Source organism: Apium graveolens, chromosome 9, assembly GCF_009905375.1.
Source record: "Apium graveolens cultivar Ventura chromosome 9, ASM990537v1, whole genome shotgun sequence".
Taxonomy (NCBI): domain Eukaryota; kingdom Viridiplantae; phylum Streptophyta; class Magnoliopsida; order Apiales; family Apiaceae; genus Apium; species Apium graveolens.
Window position 1 is genome coordinate 148,201,635 of NC_133655.1, and position 26,042 is coordinate 148,227,676.

The 26,042-nt window shown below is 34.1% G+C and overlaps 3 protein-coding genes across 8 annotated transcripts; 2 read left to right on the forward strand and 1 right to left on the reverse strand.

Moving 5' to 3' along the window:
- Positions 1-4,087: 4,087 nt before the first annotated feature.
- On the forward strand, positions 4,088-14,767 carry LOC141683970 (solanesyl diphosphate synthase 3, chloroplastic/mitochondrial-like). 6 transcript variants are annotated; one of them, XM_074488783.1, is made up of 12 exons: positions 4,088-4,245; positions 4,348-4,466; positions 6,497-6,631; positions 6,779-6,850; positions 7,491-7,622; positions 8,141-8,227; positions 9,629-9,700; positions 10,778-10,863; positions 11,484-11,616; positions 12,158-12,244; positions 13,077-13,175; positions 14,474-14,767. In XM_074488783.1, the coding sequence occupies exons 2-12, from the start codon at positions 4,365-4,367 to the stop codon at positions 14,642-14,644; spliced, it is 1,176 nt and encodes a 391-aa protein (XP_074344884.1). In that variant the 5' UTR covers positions 4,088-4,245; positions 4,348-4,364; the 3' UTR covers positions 14,645-14,767. The 6 variants fall into 6 exon arrangements, with proteins under 6 accessions (XP_074344884.1, XP_074344887.1, XP_074344885.1 ...); XM_074488786.1 differs by having other exon boundaries at positions 6,551-6,631; XM_074488784.1 differs by having other exon boundaries at positions 4,109-4,245; positions 4,359-4,466.
- Positions 14,768-15,144: 377 nt separating this feature from the next.
- LOC141683994 (2-alkenal reductase (NADP(+)-dependent)) lies at positions 15,145-16,899 on the forward strand. Its single transcript, XM_074488829.1, has 5 exons — positions 15,145-15,484; positions 15,564-15,762; positions 15,906-16,072; positions 16,159-16,241; positions 16,431-16,899. Exons 1-5 carry the CDS (start codon positions 15,263-15,265, stop codon positions 16,807-16,809), a joined length of 1,050 nt encoding a protein of 349 aa, XP_074344930.1. The 5' UTR covers positions 15,145-15,262; the 3' UTR covers positions 16,810-16,899.
- Positions 16,900-17,075: 176 nt separating this feature from the next.
- LOC141683993 (acetolactate synthase small subunit 2, chloroplastic-like) lies at positions 17,076-24,458 on the reverse strand. The gene is made up of 12 exons (XM_074488828.1): positions 24,091-24,458; positions 23,397-23,610; positions 23,214-23,297; positions 22,370-22,438; positions 21,339-21,422; positions 20,732-20,881; positions 19,739-19,825; positions 19,074-19,178; positions 18,843-18,965; positions 18,229-18,381; positions 17,593-17,658; positions 17,076-17,318 (listed from the first exon to the last, which is right to left on the reverse strand). The coding sequence occupies exons 1-12, from the start codon at positions 24,327-24,329 to the stop codon at positions 17,235-17,237; spliced, it is 1,458 nt and encodes a 485-aa protein (XP_074344929.1). The 5' UTR covers positions 24,330-24,458; the 3' UTR covers positions 17,076-17,234.
- Positions 24,459-26,042: the final 1,584 nt, after the last annotated feature.

Consider the following 26,042-nt stretch of genomic DNA (forward strand, 5'->3'; position numbering starts at 1 on the left):
GGGTGAGTAAATGCCTCAGCTTCATAAGAAACAGAATCTAAGACAACTTGATAATATTGCTGAAATAATTGTTTCTTTATAGCCTCGTTGACATCCCTTAACTCACTAACAATGGGCTCTTCCCATTCGTCTGTACCTGCTTTTCTCTCATAATATCTCTTTTTTTGCATCAAGGGCTCTCCTTGGCTTCCCACCCTCACACCCTCACCTTCACCTACTAAGGTGGAACTCCACTCACTCACTTTTGCCAAGCTGGAAAAAATAGCTTGCAGATTTTCACTCATTTCCTCTCCTTTTTCCTGAGAGCAACTCAGCCTCTCACTCTATTCACTCCCTTCCCTCAATCCTAAGAGTGATTGTACAACCCGAAATCATTTACACTTGTAACATTAGTTGAAAGTTGAAGTGGTGCAGTGATGTTCAACGGATGAGAAACATCCATCGAAGTAGTAGTTGAAAGTGTCAACGGATGATTGTTGTTAAGCATATCCGTCGAGATACAATCACTTGTCAACGGATGAACAATATCTGTTGAGATAGTAGAAGTGATATAGTTGGAAGTAGAAACTACTGTAGAATCTATGGTGACTGATTTGAGATTTTGCACAGTATTCTCAGTAGAATCAGAAAGAAATGGCAAGTGAGCCAACAAATCATCTAAAAGATGATGCTCACTTGCTTTAGATTTTGGCTTTTCCATGAGAGTTAGAGATGGAGAATCAGGAATTGATGTGTGAATCATGTCCACATCCGAGTAATTGGCTAACTCATGAACTTAATCCGTTTTGATATTTGACAAATTACGAAGTGTTTATAGATCGATTTATAATCCCCCGAAACACTAAAGGTGTTAGAAGGGATTATACGATACTTCGTAATATTTTATGTACACGATATTTGTTAGCCAAGATCCGAATAAATAAAGTGCGACTAATTGGCTAACTCGTGAACTTATGTCAATTATAATCTCACCCTTGGAGATTAAGTTCTTTTCTTTATAGATCTTCTTCTTGATATGATTTTTTTTGAAGATCAAGTACTTATTCGAATTCCGAGTTTGAATCTTAGTTATTTTTTCGCTTGAGAACTTTATTTAAAATAGATCTCGTATTAGAGCTTAAGATGAAGTAGAGAAGTTAAGTACAAAGTTCAAATAAAAAGAACTTAAATAAGAAGCTAAATGTTACCATTTTTGAGAGACGGTCGGAAAAGTTCGCCGAAAAATTCGCCGGAGGTTCGGCCGGATTTTGGCACTTTGGTCGAACTTGGGCAGCCCTTCAGGAGGCCGAAGAATGGTAGTGGATAAGCTCACTTAGTGGGATGAATCTTGGTTGGGTGAAGCTAAGCTTGGGTTTCAAAAATCTTGTACACATGTATATATATCTAAGAGAAAGAAGGTTTCTGAGAAAAAATATGTGTTTAGAATTTGAAAGAGATGATACTTCTTGAAAAATTCCAGCAATTTTGTGGCTCTTAAGCTTAAAGAAAATTGGTTGGGGTGGGGGTTTATTTATAGGAGAAGTTGAGTGGATTGAATGGTGGAGATTCAAGGAGAATGGATGGTGGATGATGTAAGTGGCATGGATTGATGACATGAAAAGCAAAGTGTGTTAGTTATGTTTCTTTGCCACTTGACATATTATACAACCAATTTTATGGAGTTTCAAATCTCAGTTGATTTATGAATATAATATTATATTTATCTTTTTTCTTTTAATCATTGTTTAATCACTTAATTAAGCATTAAACACCATCAAATATAACAAACTTAAAAATTCCTAAATAAATACCATAAAAATATGATAAATTTATAAATATTATAAAATTATGTCCTGCTAATTTTGGTCAACCTTGGTCAATGGCAACTAGGTCAAGCGTGGTCAACTGTGGGACCAACTGCCTCGATTTTTGTGCCCGGACAAAAATTCTCGAAATGTTACGAAATTTTTACCATACTTAGAAAAACCATTAAATAATCCTTAACAAATTTCATGTCAGTTTAGCATGTGGAAGTATTTTGTCTAAAATTAAAAAGATTGTGTCAACTTTCGCGTCCGAATAAAATACCATTGGTCTTGAAATTAAAGAGATGGATATTTTGACCAAATTTTTGACTTGAATAAATACTTTAAATATATATCCTAATATATAAAATATATTTGGATGGTAGGAAATATTTTTGAATATTTTTGAATAATTGTCTCCGAGAAATGCTGATTTTACGAAACGGGAGAAAATTACTATAAATATACATGGAATGGGTTATAAAACTGGATATTAATTTTTCAACCATAAATATTAATAAACTTTAAATAAAACTCTTTTGATTGATTTGATAATATATTTTGGAGCGAAGAGTAAAATATATAGCATCAGACCTCTAAAGAATATTTCCGTAATATTTCTTTTTCGAGCTTGTCGCTTTATTGATGTTGTAACAGAGATATAAGAAATATCATGTCTTGATATTCTTTCTTTGATCATATTGCCTTAAAGATATATTCCATAAGAGATAAATTTTGATGATTCAGAATACTAGAATATCTCTTTTATATTTATATATGTACTATAAATATATTTGAAAATAATTTTGCTAGTTTGACAAGTTGACTGATTTGGATCAATTAAATTCATGTACTAATGGAGAGGATCTACGTGTATTTAAATTTTATGTTTAATCGTACAAATACCAATATAAATAACATATCGAAGATATCCTTTCAATTTTAATGATCTTTTAGTGAATACACGGAGTTCATGAGTGAACGCATGGAATTCAGTTGAGTAAACGCGGGTTACTCTATAAGATAAAGATCACCTACGTGGGAGAAGTGTGGCCGCTTCAAAGGGGAATTGCGAGGCACAATTTTCTAAAAACTCATGCAGAACCAGGACGATGTTCCATGGCCAAAATGGACATACTCATGAGAACTGAACGAGTCAGAAAAAATATAGTGATAAGTATATCATCATTTACACAAACGGCCGAACAGTTCAAGTATATGCACGTCTACTGTCTACAAGTGAAGTCGGTATGCTTATTCAAGCTAAGGTTCAAGGAGCATTCTCTACCTATCGTATGTTATCTGATCGAAGAAACTATCACCAAGTCAAACTCTGTGTCTGTCTATCTGGTGTGTGCTACTGAAACGTCAATCTCATCCATGTGGGGGATTGTTGGAAAATGTGGGTAGTAGTCCCACATTGTCAATTCAATTTGAGTCATAATTTGAGTAGACGAATGTTGCGTGCGCGCAATGAGTGACACTTGAAATGCGTTCTCCTCCGAGAGAGCTTTTCGAGGCACTTTGAATCACTCAAAATGACTAATAGATGGATGAGATATGATCATCTAAAGTTAATCTCTTAGTAGTGGAAATTTGTGGAAGAAATGAAAGTTCCACATTTATTTTGTAAAGGAGCGTACATAACTTTGGGTGTGTTTGGTATTGCTGTTGCAGAAAGCAACATCAGCTTTTCGCTGAAAAGCAGTTAAAAAACTGTTTGGTAAAATTTAAAAGCTTCTTTTCGGAAAAAGTGTTTTTGGCCTAAAAGCTGTTGTTAGAGAAAGCAAACCCTCTCATACTTTTAGAATAAACTGTTTTTCAGCTGCTGATTTCACCATCAAGCCTTACCAAAAGCATCATTATTTTTAATTTTTTGCATCAAAACATATACGTATCAAAAAAATTACCAAACTGTCATCTGACTTTTACAACAGCACTTTTTTCAGCACTTTTTTCAGCAGCACTTTTTCTAACAGCACAACAATTTTTAACAAGAAATCCCAAACATAGCCTTTATATAGTAAAACACTTATGTAGTGTTCAAATTTGTTACTTATGCATTGCTCCAACAGCTACGAGCGCGCGAGGGGTGCAAATCTTGGGTTTTCGAGGGACAATCCGAGGCTTACGAGGCCTTCGAGTTTACCCGCGTGTGCGACGTGCGGACACGAATATCCTTTTAATTATACGACTGAACTCGAGAACTTCTCATTCGTATTCTTTTATTTATTTTTCGCAGTTTATTACTCTTTTATTTATTTTTTGCGGTTTATTAGGCACACACTTATATTATATGTATGGACAGCAGATTTTGATAACTTAAACAAGACTGTGATAACTTAAACAATAATCATAATTTTTTCTTAAAGATGTGTTTTGCCCCCTCTTATTTGACTCTAGGTTCACCACCCCTGCCATCAACCCAGATCTAGACGGATTAAAAGTTTCCTTATTATTGGTTAATCTCTCATTAGTTTTTGTCCAAAACATCAATGCATTTGAAATTTGTCATTTCCTTATACGATATTACGTTTGATTGATTAGCTGATGTTTGCCTCAGATTCACTGCAGAGCGAAATGTTTGGTCGGCATTGTGCTCGAATTTTAAAAGCTAGATACTGCAGCACTCCGTGGTCCTCCTCCGGTCATTGTTGGGTGCCAAGAGACATAAGTGCAGCGGTAAGCTTTACTGGCCTTGGATAGCTTGCAACTGCTAACTTGCTTGTTAGGATGACTAGTAACTGATAGACAACAAGGTATTTTGCATGCCGGAAACTACAACTTGTCCACAACAATATACAGTCATATAGTACATGTTAATTAACTTTATTTACTCGTTTAATTAGGCGAACATTATTTCCTTTATGCTTATTACATTGAACTAAGGGCTTTATATGCTTTATAACTAAAAAGATTTAAGTGTGTTAGGCTAGGCCACTTAGCTAACAAGACGAGAAATGTTCTGTAAGCCCTATTATGAGTGGGAGGAGGAACCAAAATGAGAGTTTTTCATGAAGGATGAACTAATTTAAACATGAAAACTTGTCATAGTATATATTATTGGGTGTCTTTTTACAGCCAGAGTAATCCTAGAACTAGAAACATCATAGTTTTCCGATGATTATTACTTAGTGCATTGTGCCAAGAGCTTTTTTAATTTCAGGCCCATTCTACAAAGTTGAAGGAAGAGACCTATACTTGTGGTATTGTCCATTAAGAGGTATAGTAGTTAAGGTACTTAATGACCGCGAAAGTGCTAGGTGTTCCAAATTCTTGTCCAAAACTCCAAATAACATGATGTCACATTTTGATTTGTGGAATTTACTGGTGGCTTCTCATATTAACTATTAGAAAAGTTGCGGATTACACCTGACACGTAACCATTCGATGAAAAAAAAAATTGTAAAAACTTTTGGGATAAATATTCTAAGCAACTACCATGGAAAAGGATATGGAATCTATCCATTCCCCAACATCACAACCTCCAAGATTTCTTTATTAAAGAAATTCCCATTCTAGGACTGGACACAGATGTAAATAGAAATTGAAATGTATAATTCTCTTATTAGCATTTTTTTCTGCAAGGTATGCAGTTTTGTAAATTGTGTTTCACACGGTATAATCTTATAATTTATTTGAGATTAGCAGTTTCTGAATAATAATGAAATCTTTATTAGCTACTTGTGTGCTTTTTCATGAGGTTGGACAGCCTGTTGAATGCCAATTTCTCCCTGAAATGAAAGTTGGCTTCTGTTTTTGACATGCATGCTTCAATTTCTTATCCATGGATATATTTTGAGTGTACAGGCAATGTAATGCTTTTTTAATAAACCTCATGTGCTCTACGTCCGTGGGCTCTAAAACTCTTATGATTCTGGACTGTACAGGGTAATAGAAGTTCTCAGATGCAGCACTGGATCTTTTCATTTAAAACCCTGACATTAGATAGGAGACATAACTTTTAATTATTGTGAGTGCCTAAGGTTTCTCCGGATAACTAAAAATAATCAAGGGTCAGAAGTATTGAATTGCAGTGCAGCACGATGGAAATTAAGAATATGCTGTGTTTTTTCCTTTAATCTCAAGATATATAAAGATAATATTGAGAGGAATATTTTAATGGAACTTGTTTGATAAACTCTCTTTCCATCGTTGCTAAATCTTCTCTAAGTAATTTTTTTCAGGCAGCAATATATAAATGATCACTCCACTCTGTTAAATAGTAAGGAAGACTGTGTGGGATGTAAGCTAAAGTTAACAAGTTAGATGGTTATTAAGTAATCCTGTTAGCATGGTGTCTGATCATCTAATCCTATCTTAGAATACGGACTCTTTCCTAATTAGTAGTACAGTATGATCAAATATCTTGATCTGAGGCTTGTTCTGCACTTTTAATATTGTGAAAAGTAACAAATTGCATTTACCAGAACATATATATATTTTGGTATTCAATTAGGCACATATCTTCTATGGCTTAAAATGTAAGCTGTTGCAGTGTATGCTCTATGAAATTACTAAATGTTAGTCATAGGGATGTAAAGGAGAACTATATATTCAAGTCTGTCCTGTACATTATGGGAGTATATATAAAAGAAAAATCACGTTAAATTTATTTGTTTGACTCCCTCCTGTCCATGCAGCATGTAGCATGTATTTTACAATTTAATGAGTCCATTCTCTATGTATTCATTTCTGCATAACAATATCAGATATGCAAAATGCTCCTTCCTCATGTATTATCTTGCATCTTGTTTCTGTGTAAGGTGCCACTCGACCCTCTTTTACTTGTTGCGGATGAATATGCAGTCTTGGCTGACAGGTTACAAAGAACAATAGTTGCCGAGGTATGACATAATGATTAGTTTCTTAATTTTCTTGTTATGTATTATTTTTTTTGTAAACATTGTCTTTTGCTTCATTCAAATTGTTATCAAGTAAATCATTTTTGGTTGCCGGTCTGGAAACTTAACTTGTGATATAAACTTGTACAGCTGCCAAAACTTGCACCAAATGCTGAACTTTTCTTCAAGATGTTGGTGAAAGAAAGGAGGTTCCAACCATCGGTCTGATTTAACTGTTATATATTAAAATCTCATTTTTCTATTTTATGTGATGCAATTATTCTCTACAACTGCCATGTTTATATTTTGCTTTAAGAAATTGTTTCTTGTTTTTAAAAAATATCGAATTTACGTAAGAACATCTCTATAATTATAATCAAACTACTCTAAATTGTGTACAACAACAAACTATTACGTCCAAATAACAGGATATATGTCCTTATCCTTCCAATAATACAACTGGTCGCAAAAGGAGACATCTCAGATAAAGAGTTATCAGTATTTAGGGGGTTGAAAATATGTGCTTATTTAGTTTGCTAAAATCAATAAGCGGAAAGGTGAGCCCTTTTCGGAGGGTTCCGTCATTGTTGCAACCGGACATTATGGTGCTTGTAATCTTAAACTCCCTCCATTCAAAATGTGCGAATAGCGTAATTTTGGGTAATTTTGGGTTCTTAAAATGTTTATATTGCATAATCTAGGTTCGTTACTTGATTTTATTGGTTTTGTTGACATTATGTTTTTTAGAATGTTAGCTTACTATAACCTAAGAGCTATCGCGATGAGTATTTCTGTTGAATGTGGAAGACTGGGGGTGGGTTTAGTTTATAAGTGTATAATGTTACATTTATAATTATTATAGGTTCTATTGTTGATGGAAAAAGCTATGGATGTCCCTACACCCACTCAAGCTTCAAGACATTGCGCCGATGTATCCCCTATAAGGATCTTTTCAGGACAACAATGTATACCTGAAATCGCAGAAATGTCAAATGTCAGAATCCACTTCTGGCTTACATTTATCTTGTGCATTATTTTTTTGTGGTTTTACTAATTCTATATGCATGCTAATATTGAATTACCAACTTTTATTGAGGAAAAAAAAATATTTAAACCTATTGTTTCATGTTCTATCTTTTTTTTTTTGCTAATTATTCATGTTACATTTTATATAATAGTATGTACAACATTTTCAAATGATTTTTTTCTCTTATGACCCGGCACTTCTCTCAAATCCGAATTTCTTTTCTTCGGCAATGTGCCAATTACATATTTTTATATTTCTTTTGCTTAAAATACAACCAGCCTTACAATTGATGGATTTTGATCTTGACGATGTATTATTGTAAATAAGTGGTGTGATTCATATTTATGAGTCTAACAAGTCCTTCTAGCTAGCTTATCATATGGTAAAAATATGCTTGCTAATTTATGGCTGTAATGTTGCATTAACTTTGATACTGATTGTAGTACCCTTACAATCACCCTTATGCACCTACTATTTCATTTCAGATTTATAATTTTGTCCGTCATAATATGCTTGATGATGCTGATACAAGGTATCAAGCTAGTTTTCTGAACCTTTTTTTGGGTACCAAGGTATGTGACATCTTATAAATTTAAACTTCTATTATTTTTCATGCAATTAAAGGTTCCACATTGTATAGGAATAACAAAGATTATGAAATATGAAAATAGTGCCACATAAGTCACAACTAGAAAAAGGATGCTCGTGCTTATTAATGTTTGGTCTCATGGGTAGAATTTACCAACAAAACCTAGTTAGATAAGATAATTCAGCCAAAGGAATAATTCTAAAGCCCATTTTTCACCTAGCTAAAAAGAAAACCCAACCTTGTTGACTAAAGATTTCAAAATCTTGATTTAATTGCACAACCTGTACGCACAAAATTAGTAACGTCATTTTGCAGGGGGGGGTGTTTCCTAGTGAGACCATTGGATGGGGAATTTTCTCCCACGTCCATCCTATCATGAAAACATTAATAAAAATGGAAAAGGCTAAGCTGATGCTTTTACTGATCCATATGCGCCAGTAGGTTGAAAAAACTCATACATATGTACTATTCTAGAGATCACCTATGTAAGTGAAGTGAGGCTGCTTCAAGAAAGAAATGTAGGGCAAATTTTGGGAAAAACTCAAACCAGGCTAAAATGCATAAGGATAGACATCTCTGAGGGATATATTACCATTTCGCAGTAAAAAGAGTAGTTAAGGTCAACGCAACCACTAAACTTTTACAAATGTAAATATATTCAAGGAAAGGAAGGTGCATGGATAATGCCTATATATCTTATGCCAGGGAAGGTTCAAGGGATAATGCCTATACATCTTATACCAGAATCTATAGCATGCACTATCTACGTTTCAATGTTTTTCAACAATATTACAATATTCATGTGAGGATTGTTAAAATTCGAATTAAATTGAAATTGCATTTTCAATATTTTAATTTTGTAACTACTAATTTAATGTTGTTGCATTGTTATGTAGATGATGTAATAGTGATTTCCTAAATATGACAGATTGCAAGAGCTAGTTTTGTAAGCTCTAAGCTAAACATTATGCATGATTATTTTACAGACCAAAAAACCCACAAATCATCTGCAGATTTTATATTGTACTAGTTAGAACTCTAGGTTCTATCATGTGAGATAAAACAGTATATGTTCAATTATAGGAAAGTTGCCTTAATTTGTTGTATTAAGAGATAAATGTTAATTAACCTTCAAGAAGCACCAAATGAGAAGGGGCTCACAGCATTGTTTTCACGTATTTTGGTTCTTTAGTATTCTGCTTTGTTGAGCGTGCTTATTAATTTAAGCACATGATTTTTACTTTCTTAAATGTAATCGTTTGTTAAAGTTTAATATGTTATACTCATAATCATTCATGTTCTTGGATATTAATGGTAGGATCAGAAACATACACATTTGTATTTAATGTGTGTATCCATCTACTTATTATGCTTTATTGTGTAGCTCTCAGTATTGGTTGGAGATTTCCTTCTTTCGAAAATATTAGTGATTCTTGCATCTACAAAGAACTCTGAGGTATGCATTCGAAATGAGTGAACCATTGAACCAATTGTTTTTCTCCACATGCGTGGGGTATTGATATCCATGTATATGTTTGTACTAGACAATGTCAGGCAATGTGTATATTTGCTACTACGAGTTCTCTTCCTTTAGCTAGGGACTAGGGTTAGCTCATTTATAATTATTCTAAGACATTAGTCAACTGCTTTCTACTTCTACCTAGTGTGCATTCTTTCTTCTATTCGTCTAGGTTGTTCATTAAAAGCAATGTAAGTCAAGGATACCTGTTTCAGCTGCAAATAATGTCTTCACTGGTGCTAAATATTGGGTGTCAAAAAGATAGTCTTCACCGGTTTTGACTCCTTTCATGCTTCACCAGGAATGATTTTTTAGTCTAAAGAGGGCTCTATGGTGTACATACTCATGTTTGCTTGTCAACATATCTCAAAACACTGGAACCATATTGATAAATCATATTGTGAAGTATTCCCGATTCCAGTCTCTTGTTGTAACTTGTAATATATGCATTTTTCTTGAATGCCTTCTTGACAATATATCTTTTCGCAAGTTCTAATGAAAGGTGTGCCATTATAAGCATTTTTTGTTACATTTGGTAATATCGTCTGCACAACTCTTTTTCCCAATGCCAACTCAAAAGATATTCCTCTAAACCTTCTCATACCCTATCTATTTAAAAGTGAATAATTTAGCACATTTACCTAATGTACAGATTTATCTTTACCTCCATCCCATCTTAATTATATTAACATGGCCTTGTTCTCGGTGTAATGCTTTTGGAATCTATAGGAAGCGATCCTTTACTAGAAACTATTGAAGAAACTATAATCACTACAGGTATTAAAATTTGTTGTTGCTTCTGGTATTCACATTTTAAACCAGAGGATCTATGGAGTTTTTTCCAAATAGAGGATATGCACTGTGGAAGAGAGTGAAGATTAGTCTTGAAAGTGGTTAAGTTTGATTCCAAAAGTCAATTAGGACATTTTAGAAGAAAGATTTTTTTCCCCTTACAGTGGATAGGCGCTGTGGATCATTATTTTCCACTTATGTAAATGTCATAGGGATTTGCAGGTTCAGTCAATACTTTCAAAGGTTGTAGAACATCTTGTTATGGGTGAGGCAATGGAAATCACCTCTTCATCTGAACAACTTTGTAGGTAAAACTACTTTACTGCTGAAGTTCCTTAAAGCATTGTTTACCATACTACTTAATTGTCATATCATTCTTACCAGTTTACCCCATTTCTGAAAAAGACTCATTCCGAGTCTTCTTACTCGAGTTAACAAAGAAAGAAGAAATAAAACTCAAACTTTAGAGTTGTGGATTTATTAGTCCAGATTTGACACGGATCTCGGACAGAAAGTCTCGTTAAGCTTAGCTGCTTAGGTTTACGTTTCAAATAGTTGGTAATATTAGCATTTAGTAAGTAACAAGTCACAAGTCTGGTAATCTTATATGTACACAGTGCAAAGTAACAAGTCACAAGTCTGGTAATCTTATATGTACACAGTGCAGTATGCAATTTATGAAGCAACAGGTTATAGATGTTATGGGACCTGCAAACTTGCTATTGTAAAGAAAGGATAGTATGGAAAATTGAAATTGTCCAAGCACTTTTTCCGAATTAAACTGTATAAGGTTTGCCTTGGTTTAGGGGTATTCAGATCATTACCATGCATGATGTTGTATAGGTCAAAAACGATTTCCACTAGTTTTGCTTGAGGATATGCAGGGGAAGCACCACAACTAATTATGTTTCCTGCCTGACAAATGCAGCATCGCACACTATTTGGAGATGGTATACTATAAAAAGGCATCTTTATTAGCAAATAGCTGCAAGGCAATTGCCATTTTAGCAGGGAAAGATGAAGAAATTACCATAATGGCATCCAACTATGGAAGATATCTGGTCTGCCACATCTCTGATAACTCTATCACATCTAAATCAAGCAATACTGAAACTGAGAAAAATATTGTCAGAAAAAGTATCTCCCTGCTAAATGAACATCCAACCAAGAGGGTTGTCTAGAGGCCAAATCATGCAGGAGCTAATAAGATTATAAAAAAAATATATGGAAAAGTTAATTGCTCAAACAACTTTAAAGATTGACGTACTCGTATTAAGAAATATTACCAGTATACACTTCGTCAGTTGTAAACCATACATATTTGATAGAACAAGCCTAAAGTTATGATAGATCCTTAACTCGCTAGATAAAATAACTAGTGGTACTCTGGATCAAAAACAGTTGATTTCTCTAAATGATAAATGAAAATACCTTGTCACCTCTTTCTATGAGCATAAGAGACACTTCATTATGTGCTTGTTCTACCGTTTCTAATTGGATATTATTAAGTGTCTCTTATGCTGATCACCTCTTTCTATGAGCATATGCATATCTGTAATTTTTGACAAGTAATATCTTTACATGTCTTTAATAATTTCTCAGGGTTATGCATATCACTTAATGGATGATATTCTTGATATTGCTGGCATTTCTGCTTCCTCCGGAAACCTATCCTCTGATATTGCCAGTGTAATCCATCTTTAACCTTAAAAATTTCCCTGACAATTGCATCTTGATGTTATTTTCAATCCTGTTTTCATAAGTTAGAGACACAATGCTATAAATATGCATACATGCATGTAATATATGTGTCTGTGTATTTATATACAAGTATGTGATGTCAGGAATGAAGGTAAAAGGAGCAGAAACCAGATATCATGTGTTGTCCATCTCGTTGATAAATGAATGTAAATGAAAATATACCTAATGTATGTAATGGCATACGTTGCAAAAGTTGTTTAGGACAATGATATGATGGAGAATATTTATTAACACATTTTTTGAAGTTATGGATATGTTATTGTCCAAACATCTTGATGATTGATGTTTTTACATGTAATATATTGTTATAGTCGTTGGAAGTGTGAAAATTTAAAATTCAAATATATAATTAGGTCATTTACGTATAATTTAACGTTTGACCAACTGTAAGGTAACGGAATGGTATGACACACACAAACTTAAAGTACAAGGTTACCACTCAAAAGTCAAATAGACGGAATGGTACCATTTAAAAAAGGCAAAACGAAAAAAGTCCATCAAGAATATCCTAATTCTTAAAGAAACAATCTTTAAAGAAAAGACAATTCTTGAATCTGTGTCAAGACTCAAAAGAATCACAAGTCAGCATATACAATAATTTCGAATGAGTTACTGAGTCAAGTCAACTGCATTGTGATGATCATTATATGCAGATTTAGGAAGTACCATTCCTTTTTCTGTGTGCCATGTAAAAATTTGATTTCTATAGCATGTTTTAAAGGAACTGCGGAGGAAACTAAATTTTCACTTTCTTTTGTAGAGAATGTTTGGAGCCCCAATGCTATTCGCCATTGAAGAATTTCCAGAATTGCGCAGAGTTGTTGACTGCAGATTCAAGAATCCCTCAGAATTGGAATTTGTGAGTTTACATGTCACCTGCGTGTAAATTTCAATTGATTATTTGAACTACGTGGTAGTATTTGATAGTACCTAATGTGGGACATGGGTAGAAAAGGTTAAGAACAGCGGGAAAAGACCATTTTCTGCAGAGGATCTGCACAACACACGCATATTTAATTCAAAAAAATTGAACTCTATTATATAAAAAGATGACAATTGTTTATATAGTAAACTTGGTGAATAATTAAAATCGTAGATAAAAAAATAAGTAAACAAATCCTTTTGATATTATCAGATACCTATTACTTATCACTGCTATATATCTAATTACCGATACTCTACTCCTAACTAGATAATAGATTATTGATATAATTAGGAAAAAGAATAACGACTAGATTGTTAAAAATGAGTTTTGAGTTTTGATGTAGACACCAGGTGGAGACATTGTGCGTATCTAAATCACAAATTTAGAGATCTTCTATTTAGGTGATCTTCCTAGTATAATAACCACCATCTCCAGTTTTTTGGGGTAGCGTACATTAATACTTTGCAGGAGCCTTCATTTAGCGTATAAGAAACTATAAAGCTGCACTGACTTCTATTATAGACATGGATACATGCATCTCATGATAGCTAATTTTCATTCAGTTCTACACCATATTTTGCCGTGAAACATTTCCTTGTGGTCTGCAGGTAGGTAGTTTAAGCTCATTTTACATATGGTTTTGTCATCCCTTTGCTTAGGACTTGGTCGATATTCCTCTTTTCTTAGTGACAAGAAGTTTAGGGGTTCAACGGAGGCATGCATGAGACTTGTATTCCTGCAGACCATTTCAAAAAATTCTGCAAAAAAAAGAAATCCACTTACCACATAATCTCTTTAGCTGTAATATCGTAGTGGATATATATTTGATTAGTATCACAACAATCTGTGCAGCCACCTGCAGCTTGTAAGCTAGCAACATTAAACTTGTGTGGTTTATATAGAACTAACCAAAAGAAAGTATTTTCATAAAATTAGAAGAGACTTGCACCTAGAGCTCAAAGAAAATTTGGACAGTTATTAGGTCTTGTATTTAAGTTGATGGAGCTGAGACAATTCTAGTTTATCCATCTTAAATTTTTGAGTTTGAACCGAAAGTTGAAAGACTTGCTGAACACAATTTGTTGTTTGAGCTCCGATCAATATTGAGGCTGTCTTATTCAAGGCTGTCTTATTCAAGCCAACATAGATTAAAATTACAAAGATCTAATCATAGAGGAATTAGCAAGTTGTGATAGCACACTACTCATAAGGTACATAACTGCAACATGCAGGGTCTGGAATGCCTGAGAAAGAGTGGAGGAATGCAGAGAACAAGGGAACTGGCAACTAAGTATGCTGGACTTGCCTTGGAAGCAATTGAAACTTTTCCAAGGACCAACAATAATAAGGATGCAGAAGTGTCAAGACAAGTGCTAGTGGAACTTGCTCGGAAAATCATTTGAAGCTGGGGCAATTAACCATGTAGTCAAGTGTTATGATGTTTCAGCTACAACAACAAATTTTATTTTGCAGGACTTTGTTTAAAAAATAAGATTATGGTTATTGCATTGTTGATACAAATTATATTTAATCTACTATAAATGATTTAAAAGATCATTAAACAACTGAAGTGATAACAATAGGTATACTCCCTCTGTCCTACTACGTTCGTATAATTTCATAATGTTTTTTTAAAATGTTTTTTTTGAATAAAAGTTTAAACAAAAAACTTTTATTCAGAAAAAAATTAAAAAAAATATTATGGAATTATACTTTAAATGAGTATTGAAAAGCGTTATAGTGGGAGCATGCATTGTTATAGTAAACAATAGTAATAATAGTTATTAAGAAAAATAGGTAGGAGGTAGATGAAGAAAAGTGAAGGAGAAGTTGGTAAAGCTTGTGGTGTATGTTTGAGAAACGTGTACACATAAGTCCAAATGTGAGACTCATAAAGAATGGAGTAGTACTACTCCCAACCAACAGCTGCTAAGGCTTAATGCAGAAAGGCTTTACATATATACACCAAGTTGAGTAAAGAATCATCATCGTCATATAGTATTTGTAGATTGTAGAAGGTAATGGAGAACAAACAAATAATATTCAAGGGATACATAGACAGAGCTCCAGAGATAACAGATATGGAATTGAGAAAGAGTAAAATTAGTATGAGGGAAGTGGTGAGAAGCATGGAAGATGGTGAAATTGTAGTGAAGAACCTGTATTTGTCTTGTGATCCCTACATGCGTGGCCGTATGCGCGACTTTCATAACTCTTACATTCCTCCTTTTCAACCCTCTTCGGTACTGCTGGCCCTTTCTTATTAATAATGTAGGGGTGAAAAATGCATGTTGTATTTAGCCATACTATGCATGTGTGCAGGTTATTGAGGGATTTGGTGTATCCAAAGTTTTGCATTCAAAAAACCACAAGTTCAAGGCCGGCGATGTAGTTACTGGCTTCACTGCTTGGGAAGAGTATAGTGTAATTCACAACACTGCGCAGTTGAGGTTAATTGATAATTCTGATGATGATGATAACAGTGTTCCAATCCCTCTTTCATATCATCTGGGTCTTCTTGGTACGTACGTGTTTCCTGTTCAAAGTCCTTCATGTATAGCTTAGTTATTGTGATTTATATTATACTTGTTCTGTCTCCAAAGGGCCCCTTGTTCTAATAATTAAGCACCCCCCCCCCTCCCTTCCTTTGTTTGCTTTGTATAGGCATGCCTGGTTTTACAGCTTATGCTGGCTTTTACGAGGTTTGTGCACCAAAAAAGGGGGAGTCTGTATATGTCTCCGCCGCTTCTGGGGCTGTTGGTCAGCTTGTTGGGCAGCTCGCAAAGCTACACGGATGCTATGTGGTGGGCAGTGCTGGAACCACCCACAAAGTATCTACCTTACTTACCTTATCAATTTTATCATATATCCCTCCTTTGCTTCATCACTAGTCAATCTAAACTTATGCACCACTTAGGTTGACCTTCTAAAGAACAAGCTTGGATATGACCATGCTTTCAACTACAAAACAGAGCCTCATCTTGATGCATCTTTAAAAAGGTTCATTCCCTTTTTTCTACTTATTATTCCTCAAAATTATAATTTTATTCTATGTTTATACTGGACTGGCTGCATTCAAAATTATAGTTTGCGAGTTTACCTGTTATCCGCTAGATCACACACACGTTCCAACTTTGTTGCTCATGTGTACGTACCCCCCCCCCCCAATTCCCCTTTTCTGGTGAGCAGGTACTTTCCGAAAGGCATAGACATCTATTTTGAGAATGTTGGTGGACCAATGCTTGATGCTGTACTCCTCAATATGGCAATTCATGGCCGCATCGCTGTTTGTGGAATGGTGTCTCAATACAGCTTGTCCACTCCGCACGGTATTCACAATTTGAATACCCTCGTTTCCAAACGAGTCCGGATGCAAGGGTTTCTCCAGAGCGACTACTTGACTCTATTCCCGCGCTTTGTGGAAGATGTTACCGCTTACTACAGGCAAGGCAAGATTGTTTACATTGAAGACATGAATGAAGGTTTAGAAAGTGCTCCAGCTGCTTTTGTTGGCCTGTTTTCTGGGGAAAACGTAGGCAAGCAGGTTGTTCGTGTAGCTGCTGAATGAATAATATGGCAGATTGAGTCTTTTCTGTAACTCTTTAAATCATTCATCACCAATCATCGATCTGAATAAAAAAATTTATCAAGTGCCTAACAGTCTGACTTTGAAAAATTGAGTTTTGCAAATGCCTACACAGCCTAGACGCAGACGTAATTGTGTCTGCATGATTTCAAGTACATTGAGCAGTTATTACATAGCCATGACAACACTTACACTAGTAGAGATATAAAGATGCAAAGCATCACATTTGTTCAACAAAAGCTGCTCAATGAAAGCATATCTGGTAACCCATGTTCTTAGATTAAAACAGACCATTAAACATTAATATCTTTTGATTCATAACTGCACCAGTTGACAGATATGCTGGAAACAAAGACAAGTCTCAATGATGTCAGGACAAAAGTTGCAGGACAACTAGACCCTAATAATTAGAATGGAAGGGAATATCCCCGAAGATACTTTGAATTAACACCCGACTCCCTCACCAGTGCCACCCTTCCGGTCCTTGCCACCTTGAAATATATTTGCAATCAGAAACTTTAGCAAGAAAAGAAAACATTACAATCAGAAAGCATATGATAGGAAATTTTTTTGCTGACAAACTATCTGAAAGCTGACAAACTAAGCTCATAATATCCACAAATTACAATATTAATCTCGCAAAACACACAATTTCTTTTTTTACCGTTTCAGACACCATCTAAGACACACTCCTCTTGGTAATAAATGGTTGAGGATTTTAACACTAGTGAGCACAGGTGCAGAAGTTGAGCTATCAGAATCTACCTCACAGATGCCGAAGGTTTCCAGTAATTTCTGCAAGGCAAGCATCTTTTCAAAGTCTCCAGTAAGCTGTAAAAGATAACCACAAATCAAATGTCAATTACAACAGGTAAAAAGTTATACAAAGACAACATGGAATGATTAAAAGTCAGATCTACACACTGAACAGGGGCTGGGATATAGACTATAGAGAATAAGAAAACTCTATTCCTAATCAATTTTATAATATACTATATAATTTAAACTTATAATGTACAAACATCCCAAAGGGGTGCTAAAAATGGCTTTGAACTTATGATGCTATAAAGTGTGATGACTATATGACCATCAACTAAATCAAAAGTTCACATGTCAGTGAATCAGAAACATTGAAAAAAATAAGGCTTCAAACTTCAAACTACCATAGATTTTAATAGAAAGTTATAGTTCTGGATGTACAATATCAGACTAAGAAGCAATAAAAGCATATTGAACAGACACCACGCAGAAAGCATAAACTCTGAAAAAATATATCCCCACTCAACATGTAGAAACATAATGATTCATCAAGTGAAATCATATAATATGAAGTGGATCCATCACAAGAAAATCTAAAAAAGCCTTAAATAGATATATGTGAATTTTCAGAGATAGCCTTACCTCCAAAGTTATAGTGTGGTCAGAGACATCTACAGGCTTGGCTCTGAAGATCCTCGCAATATCTAGGACATCCCTCCTAGCATCAGGATCAGCAGCAACTTTAATCAACATAAGCTCGCGCTCTGCAAATGGTGAGTGAGTAATATCCTTGACCTGAGTAAAGAACCCAAAAGAAGTTAATCACATTAACACTGCAAATGGTGAGTAATACTCTTAGTAGCATGGAGGATAGACCAACTTTTAAGATAAATCGGACTACATTTTAATTACTGCACCACGAAGCTCCTCCAGAAGAACAGGAATTGATGGCCTATAGTATTAAGAGTTTCAAGGATTGTACTACTTGTGTGTTCAAATGTATCCGCTGTATAGATGACTGAACTTAATGGCTCTGTAATCATTTGAACCTTAAGGTAAATTTGGTGTATCGTTCATTTCACTATTTGGCTGCAGGGTCTTAACAAAGTGTACTAAATAAAATTCAACAGCAACTATATATGAGACTAGCATCAATTCAAACCAACATTTTTCGTAACAATGTGCAGTTAAAATTTAAAGTACTCGGTTATTTTTCCTGGAATCTTGTCTGAAGACAATAAATAAATAACAATTACCTCGTGAATATCTACCAATTTGCGAAACTGATTAACCAACTTATTGATGGTGTCATCAGTACCAGGAACAACAGTTGTGATGCGAGAAAACCCTTTCATTTCCGCAGGACCAACAGCTAGACTCTGAGTGAAAAGTTACAAGCCGTAAACATCAGCAGGTTTTCCTAACAGAAAAAAATCAGCATGTGTTACATACTTACATCTCTAACATTGGAGGAAGCGCAAACTGACCTGGATATTGTAACCTCTTCGTGATATAACCCCACTGACTATGTTGAGTACTCCAGGAGAATCGCTCACGAGCATACATAAAGTGTGTGACTGATTCCCGCTTGACTGCATATTTTTCAAAAGTATCAATCTGTAGTATTAACTATTAAGCATTCCTCAGTAATCTATGTAACAGCCATGATACTAGAAGTTGCTGAATATGGTGTGAACTGTGAAGGGTAATCTTGATTTTCATATTATTACTAGCACCAGTGAGGCAGTGACTAAAACTATTTTACAGCCCCAGATATATTTTACAGCAGTTTCTGAAAATGGTGTGAACTGTGAAGAAATTCCGTGAAGTTTGTGAAATCAGAATATTATCTAGAGTGTTAAATAATGAGGATGGGATAATCCGACATCCTGATGTGTATATGAAGATTTAATCAAAACGGGATGCAGAAACACAAAACATAACTGAATACAGCATCCACAAAGAGTGTGGCTCTGAGACTTTACACATGAAAAACATTTGCCAAAGGAAAGTCCGGGATGGAATGTGAGATTTGGAAGGTAGAATGGTGTTGCAAATCAATTACTTGTATCAACTTATAACTGAGAGTTGTGTTCTTAACTTGTGGACTAAAGTACAGATAATTGAAAGTTGTAGGAGAATGAATTCTTACATCTTCGTCATACACAACCCCCCAATGAGGATCTAGAACTTTTTGAAATGCGAACTCATCGTCAGGCTCCACAGGATACACATCGCCCTTCATTTCAATAATAACAAGTAATGTTTAATCTATAGTAAGGATGCAACAACCATTTCGAAAAAAAATCACAAATCCAAAAAGAAAGATGAGATTACAAAAGTAAGAAATTGTTAGCATCTTGTTCGGAAATCAATATTTACAAAATTCATATTAAGTCATTATATTGAGTTTGGTTATGAAGTCTGATTTCCTAAAGCAAGCAATGTGCAGAAAATACATATGTATGCAGTGGAACGAACTCATAATGAAATTGGATTCCCCGGGTCAAATCCCATGTTGCATCCAAGTATCAGGTCAAATACTTACATTTAGCCCAAATGTTGAGTCATGGGATTGGGCCACAGAGAAGTCATGTGAAGTTTATAATTTTGATGCAATATTTTCTGATCTTATTCTGAGGGAAGAAAAAATTACTAGTTGAGCTATATACTGGTAATACAGCAACCAATCTAACAAGGATAAAGAAAGTGAAGAGGACCCTAACAGTTGTATCATGTCAATATGTGTTGGAAAGTCATAACACCGTATTAATATCTTGCTTGAGTGGAAGTCATGACTCCTGTTTTATGTGTTACCATAATAATAAACACTGACATGAAGTCCTTCCTTCTGAATACATGTCTGCCAGTTTTTATAAGTTTTCTCTCAACTCAATGTCATTGCACATTACAAGCACATACTCTCTCCAGTGAAATTCAAATATTTTTCATACGGTTGATCCAGCAAAAGACAAGTGTAATGCAGTCATATATTTAAACTACAAGAAAGACAGTGTTTAACACCTCAATTAAAAAAATTCACCCTAGGAATCGGAAAATATTTGTCAATTCATGAAGAGAAAATAATGTAAAATGATTGCTTGAAGAGAGTACTACAGAGGAGCCTGCTGAACAGATGATGTACCATGTAGGAGGTAGAGCTGTTATGATGCGGTTGATTGACATTTTCCAAAGAAGAGACAGCATGTACTTTTTTTTCAAGATCTGGATAAGAAGCTGCAGAATAATTCCAGAAAGGGGCTGTCTCGCCAATCTTTTCCCGTCTCAAAGCAATCTATAAGTTGTACAAACTCAATAGGCATAAGAATAGCAGATGCAATACCCTGGAAATAGATAGAAGACTACATAATACTTCCGTAACGAACATGGCTTCAGATGTGCCATACTCTTTTCCTGTACATATGTTTGAAGTTTATTATTTCAACTTAACACTAATGAACACAAATAAATTCCTCCCCCTCTTGCCCCTAATAAGGAAAAGATAAGACAACTACAATCTTGCGCGGACACCTGACCCCCTGATACATGCATTGTCATGATTTTCCCCTATAAAATTCAATATGTTGTATTGTATTGGCCTATAAAAATCTCCATGTACGTTATTGCCATTATAAGTGTCTAGGTTGCATCTAATTTCTACCACTACAAATTGAGGCATAAGTAAGGAATCTATAAGTTGTACAAACTAATGCCAGATGCATCTTACAACTTTATTGTAAAGTTCATATCACCTTTCCAGTTCTGGCAAGTTCTTTGATACCAAACTTGCTTAAATTTCTCAGTACAGCTGCTATCTTACCAGGGTCTCCAGTGACCTGTAATAAGAAAAAACAGACAACTTAGCTTGTTAATGCTTTGACGAAGGATGCACGTTAAAGACAAGTACCATAAGGTGTTACACGTCTAAGCTGAAAAAATAATGATATGGTTATTAAATCATATCAAGCAGAAGAATATAGATTATAAGAACTAGAGCTGAGGAAGAGAATCCACTTATGACTTGTGGGCCTTTTTTCCAACACATACACATTTAATCGAGATATGTAAAAAGTGAAAAGGAGATGCCTGTTTATATGCTAAATAGCTCGAGAAAATAGGCCATTGTATAAGTCTTATGATTTAATAATCTAGTCTAAGAAGGCAATAATAGCTAAATGATATATGATTTTATTACCTTGAACAATCGAATCCTTAAACAGTTAACTTCTTGCTCAACAAGTGACTCATTTATTTCCTAGTGCTGACTTTGAAGTAAATTTTACTTAATAAGTGACCCACTTGACAAACATAATGAAACCTTATTTTTTACTATCTACACTTATTCTACAAGACTTTCCGACTATCGGGGCTACAATCAGAAAGCATATATTCCTTACCAGACATGTTAGTACAGTTAAACCTCTTTAAAGTAATAGGGTCGGGACCATAAAAATATATTATTTTAGCGAGTTTATTACTTTACCGGGAGTAAAAATACATTGTGTCCATTATGTTGGGACCGGAGAAAAATATTATTTTAGCGAGGTTATTACTTTATCGATTATTACTTCATCGAGGTTTAACTTGTACTGCTTCTTTAGCATATACCTGAGCTACAACCTTTGTATAAGATATTAAGCAAATAATATTTATGAGGAATAGTAATGTAGCATGCACAACCCAGTCATCTGCCTCTATAGGCTTTAAACAACTGCAGTATACGCTGAAGCTTGGTGAACAGAAGTAAAGAAAGAAGTAAATATAATAAAATTACCATACATACCTCTATAGTCAATGACTGATCTGATGCATCAACGATTTTTCCCCTGAAAATATCTACAAGCCACATGATCTGAAGGCAAATAACAGAAGATTGGGAATTAGCAACTCAAATGTAAAGAGGAGAAACAAGTTATTGAGCATACAGATACATATCAGACACTGACAAACCACTTCTGCATATTTTTTTTACTACATGTCTATATACTAGCATACAGCATAAAATAGTATTAAGCAGATTCTATAATTTGTATGTTATAATAATATAAGAAAGATAAATTAAACTATTTTAATATTGAATAGAAATGGAGTTACAAAAATTTATTAGTGTAACATGTTCCAACAATCTACCCTATGACCTCCTATCTTTGTTTAAGAGAGACTTATTAATAGTCCCATGGAACTTTGCATATTATTGAAGTTTCAACTTTAGTGCTTTAAATTCACTTCTGTGTAATAGAGCTGTATCTATTACCATTAGGTTAGTTATACCAAATATTCACTTTGATCTTTTGAGAATAATTCAAAATAAATTGAATTCTTTTTGAAATCTTGGTGATTAGTTTGTTAGGTATATTTATTTTGTATACAACCAGAAGTTGGTCTCCGGAAATATGTAGTATGCATCTAATATGAATTCTCCTGTTCCTCATCAACAGTATTCTAGGATGTTCCAGCTTCAAGGACCATACAAGAAGGGCCAAGTAAATTTTAACGAAAACTTGATTTTCATTAAAGTTTCTCGGATCTTCATTCGATACATTTACAGTAAAGTTTGATCAATTAATCCATTTGTGCATATTATGACAATCATATGAAAAAAAAGAATTATGGAAACAACGTTTTACCTCAGCTCGTGTGCTTGGATTTGCACTGAGTTTTACAAGAATCAGCTCACGTTCTACTTGAGGTTCCTTTGAGAGATCTTCCACCTAAGACATGAAGTTACCAGGTAATTTAGTGACACATAATTAGACAGACAAGTAAACAAAAAATATAAAAACTTAGGCTTTTAAGTTGCAGAAGGTAACCTTCAAGACATGCACAAGCTTGTTGAGCTGTTCGACAACTTGTTGTAAGACTTTCTCAGTCCCAGAGACAACTATAGTAAAAAGAGCCTTGTCCTTGTTTAAACCAACAGCAAGAGACTCGATATTGTAACCCCTCCTAGCAAAAACCCCTGCAATTCTGTTTATTATACCACTTTCATCCCCAACAAACACGGAGATTGTGTGGCGTTTCACCCTGCATAAATGATGCCAGAATTACTATCAGGAGTATAATTTTTTATGCAAATGCTGCCTTTCTTGCCAAGGAACACTTGCATAATTCTAAATTTATTTTACAATTTTTTTATGTATAAAAATATATTTATAATTTTTTTATTCTAAAAAAAATATATTTAAAATAATTTAGAAAACTACAGTTCTCACTTATAAGTAACTTATAAGTTGCTTTCTGGAAATTATACTGAGAAAGTGGTTATAACTTATTTAGAGAAATTTTATGTCTCCCCAAAAGAGAAAGGGAAAAAAGAGCTATAAATATAAGATATATGTGTGAGAAAAAGGAAGTAAAATTAGAATTGAGAAAGTGGTATAAAACAAAGACAGAAACCGAAACTCCCAATAATTGTAAGATGAATAAAAGTTTTTATAAATATTTTTATAGTGATCATAAAAAAGGCAATAATGTGAAGGGGAAAGTAAGTAAAAAAGAAAGAACCTGGAAGGAGAAAGTGAAAAATGAGAATGAGTAAGAGGGGAAGATAATGTAGGTGCAACAACAAGGACGAGTCCACTCCTGCTGCTTGTGTTGATGTTGTTTGATAAAAAAGCATATCTATCTCTATCTCTATCTCTATCTCTGGTCCTAAAACCCAGTTTTGCAGTAATAGTAGTGTTTGTTGTTCCTGTGTTTTCCCACCCAATTACCCCCGTCTTCATACTCCATTGTGCAGCCATCCCTCCCTCCACCAATGTATGTAATCAACTTCTCTTCCACTGCTGTGCCTCTCACTTAATTATATATTTTTTATTTTACCCTTTGTGTTGTTTGTATTTTAGGACAGTGTAGTGTATATACTATGACTTCTGCTCCTAACAACCCAAACTGGGTCTCCTCCCCCTTATTCTTTTTTGTCTCAACCAATATTTTCTAATATTCATTTTCCCTCTAATTCCTTTTTATGTTTTCTTTCACATTTTACCACAAAAACTCCCACTAATTTCATTTAAATGAATTCTATTTCTTTCCTTTTTATACAAATATGACCAATATTTTATATTCATTTCCTTTGTACATAAATAAAAAAAATATTTTAAATGTTTCCAAAACAAAAGTAAAGCTTGAATAATTCTATTGTTTTGATAATAATATATTAACAACATTTACTTAAAGCCCCATGCCTCTTACTATTTTCAAATTTTTGTAATTATGTCATTTTTAATTGATTTTTAACATTTTAAACGAAAGATGAAAAGCATTAATAATAAATTTCACTTTTATTGTTAGGTCACACACATTGTAGAAAGGGGTTACAATAAACTTTCAGTTATTCAACACAATAATAAACTTTTATTCAATACAATAAACTATATTACAATATGGAACTGTCCTCTCTCAGTGATGAACAAATTATCACGAGAGCTGCTAGGGTTACAAAGAATAATAACTTCGATAATGATAACACTTATAGTGTAAACCCTATGCATGTGTTTATATACTACACAGTTACAAGATAATGTTCTAATTGATATGGAATATAATTCTGCTTCCTAAAATATATCAACTAGTTATCTTTTCTTCCAAGTATTCTATTCTTCATAGAATTCCTTCTTCATGCATATTTCTTTCTGTCTTAGTCTCGATCTTCTTTCCTTTCAATCAGCCGTCTTCCTTATCTGAAAGTCATCTTAAGTCCTGATATTATCTCCTGATAAATATCTTCTGATAACTTAAGTTCTGATCACTTAAGTTCTAATATCTTAAGTTCTGTCTTCAGTATAAGTGCTGATTTCCAGTTAAGTACTGATTTGTCCTGTTAGTTAAGATCTGAAAACTAAACACAAATCATATTACACATGACATTATCAAATATATCTAACAATCTCCCCCAACTTGTAAATTAGCATAATATACAAGTTCAACAGATATTTGATGATGTCAAAAATATTAAGTACAAATGCATGAGAATTTGACTAGATAACTACAACTTACAGTCCTTTCAGCTTTACCATCTTTAACTTCTGATAACAGCTTCAGTCTGTATACACTTCAAAATTTAAGCAGTTGTAAATCTTTGACTTGGCTTCAATTTCCGATCTCTTTGATATCAGGAGTTGTTCTGAGATAGTTTTTCAACAAACATCTCTCAGCATATTCAAGTTCATTGACCATCCTCCTTTTAGCATTTATCAATTCAGCTGTATCTTCACCAGTTTGAAAAATAGCTGCTCTGAGATCATTTATCTTAGCTTTTCTTATCTCCTGATCTAGTCTAATCAGATATGCTTTGTCAGACTCTAGATTGAATTCCACAGCCTTATAACCCAGAAAAATAGTTATAATCTTAGCAGAGTTAGGCTTCACTTCGACAATATCACCTTTGTGATCTCTGTACTTGGGACAGTATGTGATGTCAGACTTTACAGAATAAAGCTTATGTCTTTGAATTT

Coding starts and splice junctions, on each gene's coding strand:
- LOC141683970 (XM_074488782.1), top strand. CDS start 4,335: ATGTTTGCCTCAGATTCACTGCAGAGCGAAATGTTTGGTCGGCATTGT. Junction 4,467..6,496: donor CAAGAGACATAAGTGCAGCG/GTAAGCTTTACT, acceptor TAACAATATCAG/ATATGCAAAATGCTCCTTCC. Junction 11,617..12,157: donor CCAACTATGGAAGATATCTG/GTCTGCCACATC, acceptor ATAATTTCTCAG/GGTTATGCATATCACTTAAT.
- LOC141683994 (XM_074488829.1), top strand. CDS start 15,263: ATGGAGAACAAACAAATAATATTCAAGGGATACATAGACAGAGCTCCA. Junction 15,485..15,563: donor CTCCTTTTCAACCCTCTTCG/GTACTGCTGGCC, acceptor GCATGTGTGCAG/GTTATTGAGGGATTTGGTGT. Junction 16,073..16,158: donor GTGCTGGAACCACCCACAAA/GTATCTACCTTA, acceptor TGCACCACTTAG/GTTGACCTTCTAAAGAACAA.
- LOC141683993 (XM_074488828.1), bottom strand. CDS start 24,329: ATGGCTGCACAATGGAGTATGAAGACGGGGGTAATTGGGTGGGAAAAC. Junction 23,298..23,396: donor AGCTTGTGCATGTCTTGAAG/GTTACCTTCTGC, acceptor TTCATGTCTTAG/GTGGAAGATCTCTCAAAGGA. Junction 19,826..20,731: donor ACAGCTCTACCTCCTACATG/GTACATCATCTG, acceptor ATTGAAATGAAG/GGCGATGTGTATCCTGTGGA.